The following is a 15,270-nucleotide window of genomic DNA, read 5'->3' on the forward strand; positions in this document are numbered from 1 at the left end:
GGAAGAGGCGTGGTGGCATATACACATTTTAGCACGATGGATAAAATAGAGTTAAAACATTCCAATATTTCCATCAACGGTTATTGAGATGTCAAAAGAACAGCAGCATTGCATTCCTGATCAAAATCAGTCGTAAAACATGTGCCGCATGCCTACCTTCCAATTTAAAAAAAAAAAAAACAAGTGATAATCTAAAATGGCGGTCGTGTGGGTCACATGATTTGACCCACCCTGTCGGATTTGTAAATAGCGGCATACCAAAAGCAGATATTTACAAAATATTATTTTAATTACCACATTATTGTAATTAGAGTACATATTTATGTGTATGACTGTCCGCATATTTTCCTGTTTTGTTTCGAAAATCTGAATTCAATACGACATTTACTTTTTGTAATTTTGTCCCTTTCCCTTTGTTAACACTAATTCTTGGAACTGTCTAACGCATTGGTGATAGATTTTCCTTCTTTTTCGGAGAAATTTCAATCTATTCCATTCTCGTTATCATACCTGTAGGAAGTCAGGGTACCTGCTGTCGGCTATCACCACTCACATTTCTTCTATTATTGCTAGCCGTTGTAGGCTTGCCTAAAAGTTTATGGTTGTATCCTATTTTGGTAGGCTTGCCTAAAGTTTATTGGTTGTACCCAATTTGGTAGGCTTGCCTAAAAGTTATGATTGTACACTATTTTGGTAGGTTTGCCTAAAAGTTATGGTTGTATCCTATTTTGGTAGGCTTGCCTAAAAGTTTATGGTTGTACCCTATTTTAAACCTGACTTCACATTAGAGTAATATGCAGTACAATATTATGAATTGTGAATAACGCACACTCTTTTTCCGTAAAACTCGACACTTTTAGTAATCCTTGCCCTCTCAGTGTACATTAGGTAGAGTCTGCGAAACTCTTATTATAATGAGAAGTTAGAAAATTCCTAATACAGACTGTTTATCAACGGGGAAGGAAGGGGAAAGCATTTATGAAGGCTATAATAGACTCTTTGACGTTATAAGACCATTTTAAATACCAGTATTAATTTTACTCATTCTGTTCTTTTCTATACCCACAGCCAAATTTATTTGATTATAACTATAAGGTCTGTTCCGTATTTCGTTTTTTAAACAGGACTAATATAGCATTTTCAAATTTAGGGGTTTTTAATCAAATTTACAATTTCAAGTACAGTGAAACTTTTAAGTTTCCGGATTTGTACTATTACATAATTATTGGTTTTACAGTCCACCTACTTCCTTTAGGAAAAAGAAAAATAAGTCTTAAGTTTCAAACATTAAAACGACGTCAAGATTATTAAACGGAGAGATGAAAACTTTTTTTTTTTTTTTTTTTTAAGAGTTGCAACAGAAAATTGACAAACATGTTCCATAGGTACAAATTTCCGTATCGAATGACATTACCCGAAAACCATTTAATATTACTTTGTATAATTGTCTCTCAAATATCTTAACGGTATTCAATCACTGTACGATTCTTTTAAGCCCATTGTTTTATCTCGGGGATTTTTTTTTCTGTTTTCATTGAAATGAATTGAGATCTCAATGATATCCTCTTCAATTCTATTAAAATGTTTCTTACATTGTGAAAATTTGTTACTTATTTTACATAATTTTACTATTAATTAATCAATTTCAGTTTAATTCTTTAAGGACGCCTATCAGTCTTTCTTGAGAGACAATAAATAAATAAATATATAAATATTCTATAAGTCATCCAAACCTATGATTGCGTATTCAATGGCTTATTTAATAATAAATTAAAACCACGAATGAGTTTATAAACCACACGTTTTCTCTATTCAGATGTTTATATACCACTCATCCTCAACGGAAGGACCACTATTCGTATATATACCACGCCCGTCTTTGAAAGGGTTAAGTAATATTAAAAATTATATAAAATGCAAATTCGTTTTGAGAAAGCAAGGGGCAATGAGCAAGATTGGAAGAAGAAATCAGGCAAAATCACATCCTAAAATTCCAGTTTAATACAAGGGAAGCAGAAAAATAAAACACACTCATTAGTTTCTAAGAATGATATTTTTAATACCTTGACTGCAACTATATATATTTACCTTCATTACCTGTGTGCCATCAGCAACAGCTAACTAGTAATAGTTTGTTTTTTACCTTTATTTTAGGCACATAGATGTATGCTTCATTCTGTGTATGGTTTTTGCATACATGCGGCGTGGACTATTAAATTTTGACTTCTAAGCCATGTGTATATAATTGCATATACACCTGTAAAACAACCGCGACAGAAATGAAATATACTGTTTGTGCATGGAAAACCAAACACGTGGTGCTGTTCAAAAGAGCTGTGTGTATGAAATTCCATACACATAGCAGTCAATGTGTTAAAATTCTACTCCTTTTTTTTTCTTTCTTTCGAAGTTAATGCGTAAAAATCGATTTTAGGTTTCCCTTATGACGATGTTGGTATGACATGTTTGCTTATTTAGTCTTCCTTTACAATAGTTTCTTTATTCCTTTCAGTGGTGGATCTCGCCCGGGGTCGAAGGGCCTAGGACCCCCAATTTTTTGAGTGACAAAAATAATTTAACCTATTTTATATATTTTTGGAAGCTTATGGTAAACTCATACCTATCATAGTCTGAGTGCCCCCCCCCCTCCACGTTTTACCTTCTGGACCCACCACGAGATCCCCTTAGGTTAATAAAGACTAGCCTCCCCCCATCTAGACTCGAACTCGGCAACAAACGAACGCACAGTACCTTTAGTAAATATAGGTTTATCAGCTCGAATGCTGAGTGACCCTTTACGACAGTTTATAATGTATTTTATTATTATTGTTGTGGGCAGGAATTTTAAGCGTAACTGAACAGTACTTTGGTATAGATATAAACAATATTATTATTTAATATGCATTCTCTTCGTATGAACCAGAAACTTTGCTTAACAAATAATTATCAATATTCGCACATAGCGTGTACTTAACAAAGGTGCTCAACCCTCAAAGCAAATGCTTTTCTTGAAGAACAGCACCCATTGAGCTGCAAATAAAATAAATAATATTAATAAATTACAAGTAACGTAAGGAAACATACACGCTTATAACAAAAAAAGAAATAATTTTCTTATAATAAATTTTACAGAACTTGATTTCATATCCTGCTTTTTGTTTACGTGTAACTTTTTTAAGGATGTTTAATCGCAAAGCAAATTAGTTTATACATAATATTAAAATTCAATCAAAGTATAAGGTCGGTGGCACAGGCAAAAAATATTTTTGGGGGGAAACCATATTTAATTTATTTCGCAAACCCGAAAAGTTTTGCTTGCTCATGGTCCGCATATAGCATTTGTTCTTGATTGTGCTATACGAGGGACAAACAAAAAGTTTCAGGAATTCTGTTGTAGCTCTTTATTACCACAATATAAGTACACACTTACTTCATCGCCTTCAAAACTGGCAACTTCGGAAAACAAGCACAAACAAACAAAAACACATACACACACTCTCTCTCTCACTCACTTACTCTCTCTCACTCACTTACTCTCTCTCACTCACTCACTCTCTCTCTCTCACTCACACACTCACTCTCTCTCTCTCTCTCACTCACTCACTCACTCACTCTCTCTCTCTCACTCCTTCTCTCTCTCTCACACTCACTCTCTCTTTCTCACTCTCTCTCTCTCTCACTCTGTCTTTCTCACTCATTCTCACTCTCTCTCACTCACTCATTCTCTCTCTCTCACTCTGTCTTTCTCACTCATTCTCACTCTCTCTCTTACTCATTCCCATTCTCACTCTCTCTCTCACTCACTCACTCTCTCTCTCTTGTTCCACCGCTTCAGCGATTGGTGGAAACAGTGACGAAAGTCTCTTTTGGTATCTTTTGAAGTTTAGCCGTCGCATTGGCTTTGATCTCTTCTACGCTGACAAAACGAAAAAGGCACATTTTTAACTTTGGATAGAGTCACACATTACATGGTGGTAAACTGCTTTTAAGGCTATCAAACTCTCTAAATCAGATTTTCCCCAATTTGCACATGAACTTGATGTTTACGCGTTGCTTGATCTGAGAAATTGCGCCAACTGATCACGACACACTCCCCCGCCGTTCAGCTACATTACTCATACATTGTCTGTTATAATCTGTTCAACTTGTCAATTTCATAATTAGGTAACTTAAGGACTGCACTGTACAAGATTCATTATGATTGCATCACAAATGCCAAAACTAGAACAGCATTCCGGGAACTTCTTCACTGCCCCTCGTATATTTGGTCATATTGTGGGATTTCAAACGGGATTTATATTGTGCTTTTTATATTGGATAATCTGACTGGTACTAAGAGGTACCAGTGCTTATAAATAACATTACAATTTTCTTATAATTCTACAACAAACTGAAATTTCACACTTTCAAACAAAACTTGTCGCACTATCACTTGACAATACTTGTAGAAATCTCGCAGAAAATCTTCCCTTACTTTTATGTGACAACCATTTGACTGAGGCAAAAGAACTATGGTTCTTATGGTATGAATATGAGTTTGCAGCAACAAAAGTAAACAGTATTGGCACATTTAACGCTCAAAGGCACTAAATGTATAAACACAGAAAACGTGCCGGTCCACAGGCATATATTCATATGAAAAAAAAAAAAAAAAAAAAAAAAAAAAGAATTTTCAAGGTCCATAGCTCCAAAACTATAGGACCTACCGTTGTCGGGTCAAAACGTCACTTAGGAACTAGTATGTGTCCTATGCAAATATCCAAGTTTCAGAATCCTAAGATATTCACGCAACAATTTTTATAGAGGTAGTTGGTGAGTACTTCAAATTATATGCCCGTATCCAAGCTCCCTCTATAAAAAATCGTTGCGTGAATACCTTAGGATTCTGAAAAATGGATTTTTGGATAACACATATTAGTTCCGAAATGAAGTCTTGACTACGCTAGGTCCCATAGTTTTGGAGCTATGAACCTTTAAAGTTCATTTTTTATGTTTTCGGCAGCCTATAACTCCGAAAAGAAGCATTTGTGCACCCAGGTTGGTCTATACTTTTTATCTTCTTTTGATGTCAGGAATCACCTCCCGAACGTTGTCGGTGTTGTTTTACCTCGGAAAAAGAAAAGAATTAGGAATTAGATATCTGGTCTTTCGGCATCTATGGCCATGTTAGCCCATCACGTATGAGTGATGACGTCCCTCGGTGATCACACTGTCCGAGAAAAGGGAAGGAAGGAAGCATGTTGGGACCTGTATGTGAGATACCATCCCGGCATTTGCCTGGCATAAATGAGGAAAACCTCACTGAGGATGCCTAGCTTGAAAAAGCTTTCACACTTTTTCGACCGTGTGTGTCCACCGGGAATCAAACCAAAGACGAGAGCGTTACGCGGAACCAGCAAGAAGAAAAGAAAAGAATACTAGAAAGAGATGTCTGGCCCTACGTTTCTACAATCTTATATAGAGATATTGATCTTACGAAATATCTTTGTTTTTCTTCTCTACTGTGTACTCAAGTAAATAGTTTAAATTACATATTTACCTTTACTTTCTTCTATCAGCTTTCACTTATCACAGTCTGTGCCTTTAACTGATTCTCAGGCTTCTTTAACAACGCGGAGAGCTGAAACAAATCCAGATTCACATTATTTAATAAACACTGACCTTGTGATCAAATGGGCTATTAGAGGATTTCTACATGCTTACTTTTAAGTTCCTCTTAAAAAGAGAAGACATTACTCAGAACTAAAAACGAAATCTTCTAACGACATACTTCCCATTTTATAAATAAACTACCTGAAATACCCATTCTTCGCATGGGGGCTGTATTTGGAAGCCAACGCCTGTCGGAGTATCACCATTCATCTCAGCGACTGTGAAAACCATGGATTTGACACTAATATCGGTCATTTTGGATTATTTTTACATGTCTCCGTATCCCCTGGCCCGCAGCCAAATTGAATAAATTAGGAAGTTAATGTGAAAGGAGTTTCACCATTGATCTCAGCGACCGCGAAAACCATGAATTCGACACTAATATCGGTCATTTTCTAGTACTTTTACATGTCCTGTAAACGCCTCCGCTGAGACCCCCTGATTCGAAATTTCAAAAAGACACTTAGTTTTGGTCTGGGGTCACGACCAAGGTATCCGTGACCTAAATTTGGTAACTCTCAGTCCACTCGTCTGCTTCCCAGGCCGCATACAGACAGACAAACAAACTCTTTATTTTATTTATATTAAATATTTTATGAAGGAGAATCAAAAAGTATTGTTAAAGGAAACAAAAATAGTACTGGGTTCGATGGATTTCTCACATTACATGTAATGTCACTAGTAATAGGTGCCAAAGCACAACTAGAGATGCAAGGGATTGAAAAAAAAAACTACCACTTCAAAAAAAAGTTTTTACTCGCAGTTTTGGGAAATTTTGGGCTTTTAAAAATATTTTACGTTTAGTAAACAGACAACTGAACGCTGCACCGTGGTTTTACTATTACAACACGGAAAAACATTTGATTATAGCATTTTGAACAGAAAATTCTGAAAATAAAAATCAAGAATCAAAAAAAAATTGGTTATTCGATAGGACAAAAAAAAAAAAAAAAGGAAAATCGGTGAATATCAACACAACACAACATATCCAGTACAGAGCTACTGGATTATCATTCAAAATATTACGAATAACTGTTTTAGAAATGTAGTAGATTTCGTGGATCAAAATTATACTTTAAAATTTATTAATAAACTAAAACTTTATATTATAACTAAACTTTATATTATAAAATATTTATTGAGGACGCTAAAATTCGAGAATGTATTTAAAAAAAGATATCTCGAAATTCCTTATTTCAAAAATTTTTGATAATTTCACAGTAAAGAAAGAAGGAATTCTGTAAATAATGATGTTAAACATCATACCCAAAATAGATGTTTTAGCTTTAATTTTGTAAACTGGACTCTCTGAAGCTCAGGATAAACTGTTTTCCGGACAAAGAACGAGATGTAAAGCAAGATTTTATACAAAAAAAAAAAAAAAAAAAAAGTTTTGTACTTGTTTCTTCTTAGTTTATGATACTTTTTCCTTGCCTGCCACAATGCATTTAGACAACCAGTAAAACACACATTTGGAGATGTATAACTTTCAGATATAGTGCGTTTCTTCAATTGAAGTACAGTTCGTATATATAAAGAATGCCAACTTCTACGTGTGATGTCTCGTGCCATAAGTAAGTCATCGTCCGAGGGATTTTGGGAAAAAGATCCCCAATAACTAAATGATCAACCAGAACCCTCATTTCAAACAACTGACAGTAGTTTGTCAACTCCACGTAGAATCTTAGTTGTCATAGTTCCAAACGCTGTCCTTTAAGTTAGTGCTCGATACCTTGTTCCCAAGACCAGTTGCCTTGTTCTTACATTATCTAACATCTGTTTTATATTAGCCATAGTACAGAAAAGAAAGAACAGACATAGTCTGTATAAAGACATTGCAACTCCGCAAATGCGGTCAAAAGACGGATGGAGGGAGGAAAGGATGTTGTTGTAAAAATCAGCATTGGAACTTGAAAGAAATTTGCTGAACTGCACTTCTGTTGAGTAAACGCACTATACTTGATAAGATGGTTAGGCAATCAAAACGACGTTTCGAATATGGTGGTTGCATATCACACATGCTGGCAATAACTGAAATGCTAATTTGAAAACTAACCAAGAGAGCCTGCCGCTAACTGAACATAGAACTGATAAGTATTGGATATTATAAACTCACTTTTTTAATTGTAGAATCCACTACAGGAAAACAAAAGTGGTACTTCAATAAGAAAGCTCCCCAAAAATCTGGTTTCATATGAGAATAAAATCCTCGTCCCATTTTTTTTTAAATCTTTACACAAAACACAGGGAAATATTTGACTTCTCTCATTTTGATCGCTTTCTGTTTTATATTTTTTGCCCTAGCATGAGACAATTGATGATCTCAAGTTAAAAGGATAAGTTAGGACTGATAATTTCCAGTGTATCAAAGTAAATATCCTAAATTATATAGACAACTAAAAGAATCTTACCAAATGTCCACGCCCTCTTCCAATGGCGATGACTTTCTCCATGTTCGGTAAAGACCTTGATGATGATAAGTACGTTACTTCAGATGACTGAGAGTTGTATAGACTCATACCTAGGGGGAAAAAAAAGCAAATATTAACGATTGTAAAATATACAGATAATCCTTGAATATAATTGTCACAAGAAAGATTTTTTTTTAAAAAATAAAAAATCTGACAACATTGTTTAGCGAAGATGCTACATATTCTGCTATTCCAGCAATGTCATTAAAGTGAACAGGGCAATTAATTTATTCCTTGTTTCAATGCTTTAATGTTGTCACGGAACTAACAGTCTGTGAAAATGTCCGCTGGTTCCGGTATCATCACACTTAAACCGTGTGCGTTCATCAAAATTAAGACAGTACAGGACAACTCCCAACCGAAATCCTAAAGCACATACTATTGACCGAAGCACAATTTCGCATTGAGCACAATATTTTTGTGATGCAATCAACACTGGACCGGCGTTTGCTCTGGTTTATTGATTACATTTCTTCTTACTAATTAAATAATCAATATAATTTATGAACTTTATTTTTTTAAATATTTTATTACCTTTTTATCGCCACCCACAAACATTTCCACGGACATTATGATCCGAAATTTAGTCCGCGCAACAATAACGATACAATGTTATTTATATCACTATACCAGTGGTTTTCAAACTTTCCGATAATGCGGACCCCCATGTCTATTCGGAAAGTGATTTGCGGACCCTCTTGCAATACTACATGAAATTTCACATGGTATAAAAAAAATAATGCAATAATAACTTATTCTAAAGATATATGATTGTTTTCTAATGAACGAAATTTCAATTGAAAATATACTAACTTTCAAAATTGAAAATCAATATTTTTTTTTTCTTTTTTTTTTTTTACTTGATAATCAATGTTCTCAAATATGGGATCACTAATGTGAGGAATAGAATTATTTTGTTTTACCATTATTGCATTGAAAACGATTTCGCTTTAAGGTTTTAATACTGCAAAGAGCAGAAAAGATCTGCTCACATGAGTGAGTGGTAGGGAAAGGTATCAAATGTTGCAATGCCTTTTTAGACATCTCTTCATACTCACAGCACACACGCAACCAAATGCTACAAAGTTCTTTGAAAAAGTTTTACCATGAAGTATCGCAGGATAGATGCAATAGCTGTCCTTTTTCTGTGTTAGAGAGATTCATACCTTATATTTTATGGATTTCTATATTAATGAAAGGATTTTCAAAGCAACCATTATTAGGTTTTGGGACAGGGGAATATTCTCGAAAACTTGCAGATAATGCTCTCAAGTGTCCTACAAGTGTATTGTGCATTTCGGCAGAGAGTTTTTCACCTGAAGAGTCAATGAATTCCTTGACCACTGGAAATGATGAATAGTTATTGTTTTGTACTCGTATTGATCACAGCTGCAGCTTCTTAATCTTAAAAAAATATTTCTTGCATAACGCCTGTGAGTTCCATTTTATCACAACACATTTCAATTTTTAGGCGTTACGGATCCCCTGGCTAGGCTCCGCGGATCCCACTTTGGGAAACACTGCACTATACAACAGTGACACAATGTAGCGGGCTAGAAATATTCAAAATCAGCACTAGGCCAAGAAGAGATGAAAGTATATATATGCAGAATCATGTCAATGAAAAAAAAAAAAAAAAAGCGCCGAACTCACATCACAAAGCAGTTCTGTTCAAAATGAAACAAATTATTGCATACAGGGTTGTATCCAGAAGTAGTAGGACTGATTTTTACCCGCGCGCGCGGAGCAATGTAGAGGGGGCTGCAAGGCCGGATGTTATGGAGGGCAGCCTTGGGAACAGGTGTCGACCGGCGGCAGTCGCCTGTATGCGTTAGTTGAGTGTGGACCACTGTGTTAGTGACCTGTTGTGACGCCTCGTCGTCAGTTGCGATGGAGCGAAATTTGGAGCAGCGGTACGCCATCAAGTTTTGCGTCAAAGTGGGAAAATCAGCGACCGAAACCAAGGACATGCTTACGCAGGCCTACAAAGAGGATACCATGAGCCGCACAATCACCCCGTAAAAAGAAGGCCAGAATATCGAAATCGAAAGTGAAATCGATGTTGACTGCATTTTTTGACCGTGGTGGCATTGTCCATACGGAGTTTGTACCTCCTGGACAGAGTGTAAATGCAAGATTTTACGTGGAAGCGCTCACACGGCTGCGAAATCGGATCACACGCCTGCGACCAGACCTGGTGGGGAAATGGAAGCTCCACCATAACAACGCGCTGTGCCACGGTGCGTGGATTGTGAGGGATCTTCTGACCAAATTCGGCGTTTCCACGTTGCCTCACCCCCCCCCCCCCTACAGCCCTGATGTGGCACCGCCGGACTTCTTCCTGTTCTCCCGTATCAAGAGGCAGCTCAAGGGGCATCGTTTCGACTCTTTGGAAGCGGTCCAAACAGCGACGACGAGGGCGCTGAACGGCATCCCGGAGGACGACTTCCAGAAGGCCTTCGCGACCTGGAAGGCTCGCTACCAGAAGTGTGTGAATGCCGAAGGGGCCTATTCTGAAGAGTATTAAGTCGATGTACCAAAATGTTCAATAATTTGTATCAAAAAAAAAAATAAAAAAAAATCAGTCCTACTACTTTTGGATACGATCCTGTATGATCGGCAAGATTTCATTTAACACATCCTATGACCGTAACAATGACAAGTCATAAAAAATAAAATTGTAACAAATTACATTCTACACAATATCGAGCTAAGATTGTTAACTTAAAACTGAAGCACTTGGCGTAATGATCCAATTTGTGGACCTGAGCAGCTCCACGCCATCTATTAGCTATTGGTGGAACTAAGTCCAGGCTACCGACGAACACGTGATCAGCGCGCCGCCGTATCGCTAACCGGCGTATCGGGAGCTTTCTAGGCCTAGCGGCCGCAGGCGCGGATCCAGGACGAACTTCTGGGGGGAGGTGTGTTGTAATACTGCTACTTAGAACTACTTTTAAGAGCTCCAAACTCAGGAATGAGTTTATATTTATATATATAAAATAAGAAAGTTTCCCCTTCTGGAGGGGGAATCGCCCCCCTGGATCCGCCCCTGAGTGGCCGTCACGTCTTTCATTCACACGACGCCGGGTGGACGTCGAAAATTGGGAAGCACCGGCGGGGAATCGAACCCGGCACCACGCAGATATGAATCCAACGCTCTAACCACTAGACTACGGTATCCCCATATAAGATTGTTAACTTCCTCTTAAAAATCTGTGCTCAAACTTGTATTGCAAATAGGTTTAACGAAAACCACAAGTCATAAAGTCGCTCACACACTGAGATTTTATCCCGATAAAGTTCAAGCTGTGCAAAAACTTAAAAGTGCAGGACAAGAAATTAAGACTGGAATACTGTCGCTGGTTTAAGGCGTTTATTCGTGATGCGAAAACAGAATACTGAACAAGGTACGTTTATGGATAATGTTTGGTTTCATTTGGACGGCTACATAAGTAGCTCAAATACACGATATTGATGTATTATCAATCCCATGTTTTGCACGAGCAAACACTTCACGCGCTGAAAATGTGTGTGTGGTATAGCAGCCGAATCATTGGACAATTACTTTTTTCATTCTACAGTGAATCGTAAAATATACCATGATCGCATAATTTTTCATTCTGGAGACTAAAAAAAGTGAAAGTGATAGCCACAAGAGGACTGAGTAACATATCACACGTCGAATGACATATTAGTCATGTTGTGGGACTTCTTCGGTGATTAATGTGGCACTCTCGCTCCCCATACTTAATATCGCCCGACGTTTTCTTGTGAGTTTGCTGAATGTGTAAAATGAAGTCAAATTTATTGAAGTACTAACATAGATCCATTTGCGTACAAGGTGTGTTCAAAAAATATCGAATCTTAAGCCACATTGCCACGTTAAATGAATTTTGTAGCTGTAAAAAACTTGCAACCCGATCCTCATCATTAAAAACGTGTATTTTGGCGCACTTCCTCTCCCTGCCCAAAAGAATCCGTTGTTTCGGAAGCGGCGAAACTGGTTTTGCTTTTATGTCAGCGGGAGGGCGATAGCAGGTAGCAGGCAAGACGTCCCAGAAAGTTGTGCATCGTTCAAGTCTTTGCAAGATGAAAAAAATGTTTTATGACCCTTTCAAGACTATGTGTACACGGTGAAATATGGTAGGATTTCAAGATTTTTTTTTTTTTTATGACACCTACAAGTTCTTCTAACGTGACAGTGTGGCTTTATTTTTCCCGCGTAAACCAATGAAGCGCGAGAAACTTTTTTCAGTGTAGATGAAGAGGGAACATTCATATGCAGTCGTGATTTTTTTCCTGCTCACACAAAGCGTTAGTCGCTGGCATTCGGCTAACGAGTGAAGACGTGTAGTGAGCGGTGGTTGGATTTCAGTTTTTTTTGTAAAATGACAAAAAAAACTTGAGCAGCGATATAGCATTAAATGTTGCCAAAAGCTTGGCGATACCAAAGTGGAAACCATTCAATCGGATCAATACATTCAATTTTGAACGAGAATTTGGGCATGAGGAGTGTGTCCGCGAAATTTTCATCGCCAAACACCCCATTCCTGTATGTCGTCAGGCTCACTACTCACTCGACATGGCTCCGTGTGACTTTTGGTTATTTCCCAAGCTGAAAACGCCACTGAAAGGGACCCGATTTGAGTCTAGAGAAGATATCATACGGAATGCGACGGCCAGGTTGCTCACCACTCGAAAAACTGCGTTCCTAAAAGTGTTTCCAACAATAGCGGGAAAGCTGGTAGAAGTGCGTGCACAACCAAGCAGACTACTTTGAAGGCGATTAGTGTTTCGGATTTCCAAATCAATACATGTACTTTTGCCAACGAAAGACTCGATAATTTTTTTGAACACACCTCGTATATTTATATAGATATGATTTTATTATTTTCTTTTTATTTCCGGCTAATGCTGATTTTTAAGCATTTCAAGTCCGACATATTTCTGTTAGCGTCGTGCGCACTCTGTATACCTAATTAACCAAATTAATCATATTCTGTACTCGTCTTGCTGGCGTCATAATAATAATAAAAAAAAGCTTGATAAGAGCATTCTCCGATATTAGTTATATCTTAATACATTGGAGTCTCGTTAATTCGAACTTGGATAATTCGAAATATTTGATAATTCGAACGGAAGTCTATTCGCCTTGAAAACTGTATTGAAAACAATAGTAAAAAATCTTGGATAAATCGAACTTTTGAACCTATGTTTTTGATAATTCGAAGTAAATACAGTTGAACATTTTTAATGTTGGACAGATGTAAAGAGAGAAATACAGTTTTAAAGTATTTTCAGTTATCCAGATGCAGCCATAGGGAAGAGTAATACAAAAGATAAATAGAAAATCTATGTAATGATAAAGATGAAGGTGAGTTGGGGAAGAAGTAAAGATAGAGAACGTGTGCCAATCTCATCTTGTTTCAGAATTGGTTGAAAATTTAAGATGAATTATTGATAAAGTCAGCCAAATGTTATTAATATCGTATTCCACGCAATACATGAAATTCAAGATTTATTGACCGTACAAAAACAATCAAATTTAAGCAAATGATTTTTACAATTTCTTAAAAGTGAGAACAGAATATTCAAATTGTTACTGGTGTTTAATTGTTTGGGCTATTCAATGTATGTTGTAGTGTTGTACGTAAATATATTTTCCATTGTACACGTAGCTTGAATTATGTGGAGTCAATGTCGTTTGTTAGTTTGCGGTATTCGATCACGCAAATAATAAGCTGCTTTAAAGGTAAAGCCTACACCATATGAATATGGTTTTAAAGCACAGTACTTTGGTTTCTTTGTTGTGATATATGTGAAAATGAATGTTGTTGGATAATTCGAAGTTTTTTCGTGTCCCTTGGACTTCGAATTAAAAAGAGTCCACTGTAGATGCTGTAGTAATCGTACGGCATCAATTTTTAGGTTTACAAAAAATCGTTATTCTCTCTTTACTCAAAAATTACGCATGAAGATTTAGACTAATCCATATTTTGTTTAGCTCAATAAGATCTAATGATTGCTATAATTTTCATCTCTGGACAATTACGAGGCGCGTTCGGAAAGTAACCTCCCATTGGTGACTGTGTGAGGTAGTGGGGGCCAGTAGTTCTTTCAGAAAAAAATGTTCCTGGGGGGCACTGCTGGTACTATTCTATTTATTATTTTGGTCTCCCCCGGGAGGGCACTCTTAGAGCTCCGGGGGGCAGTGCCCTCCCCCCAAAAAAAATCATGTCTGGAGGAAACACTGGTGGAGGCAGTGCTACCATCTCTGCACAGAGATGCGCGATAGATCAGTCTGCATTTTTAGGCCGTGGTAGAGTGAAGGTTATCTGATCATTAGTTCCACCTTTGTGGTGTCTCAAAATTGTGTACTGTAATAGAAAACCCCGCCAAGTGCAAGGTGCGAGCTGTTATACGTTTTGTTACAGCAAAACAATATTCGCCAGCACCTATTCATCAGAACTTTCTGCCGTGTATGGACTTAAGTGTGATGAGTGAAGGAGTTTCTTCGTGAATGGGTTCGTTCATTTGAAAGTGGACGAACAAGCATTCATGAAGAAGTGGCTTAAATCTCAGTGCTTTGGTGATGATGAGGAGCTGAAAGATGCGGTCACAGACTGGCTAAAGACAAAGGCGGGAGATTTTTATGCTGATGTAATTTCTAAGCTAGTGCTCAGATATGATAAGTGCTTGAATGTTTATGGAAACTATGTTGAAAACTAGAGCAAAGAAATGTTTTTCAGATGTATATAATAAATTCTTATTTACTTTTTTTTTTTTTTAACCAATCGGAGGTTACTTTTCGAACGGCCCTCGTATTCTTCTTTTAAATACTGACAATATTGTGAATAGGTCTTCTCGAGCTAGCAGCCAGGTAAATACTGTTACATCTTGCGACGTTTCGAGGACTGACATCGTCCTCATCTTCAGCCGAATAGAGTGTGATGGTGCAATAGATGGGCAATCATATCCCGCCATTTCAAGCACCAATCAGAAGCCGCCATTTCAACCACCAATCAGAAGAGTCCAATCACACATACATGAAGTATATATTCCATACACTCTAGTGCATCATCATATTCGCCTGAAGATGAGGACGATGTCAGCCCTCGAATCGTCGCAAGATGTAACAGTATTT

The 15,270-nt window shown here is 37.2% G+C and overlaps 1 protein-coding gene across 3 annotated transcripts in view; it reads right to left on the minus strand.

The window, feature by feature from the left end:
- Positions 1-1,322: 1,322 nt before the first annotated feature.
- LOC145684254 (uncharacterized) overlaps positions 1,323-15,270 on the minus strand; it is a 37,377-nt gene continuing 23,429 nt past the window's right edge. For all 3 annotated transcript variants that reach the window (XM_081756378.1, XM_081756380.1, XM_081756379.1), the window contains exons 7-9: positions 8,064-8,173; positions 5,540-5,620; positions 1,323-3,030 (exon numbers count right to left, since the gene is read on the minus strand). In XM_081756378.1, the coding sequence (XP_081612504.1) occupies positions 5,555-5,620; positions 8,064-8,173 (176 nt within the window). In that variant the 3' untranslated portion in view covers positions 1,323-3,030; positions 5,540-5,554. The remainder of the gene's footprint in view (positions 3,031-5,539; positions 5,621-8,063; positions 8,174-15,270) is intronic.

The sequence above is a fragment of the Thermobia domestica genome, chromosome 4 (assembly GCF_964235325.1).
Source record: "Thermobia domestica chromosome 4, izTheDome1.hap1.1, whole genome shotgun sequence".
In the NCBI taxonomy this organism is placed as follows: Eukaryota; Metazoa; Arthropoda; class Insecta; order Zygentoma; family Lepismatidae; genus Thermobia; species Thermobia domestica.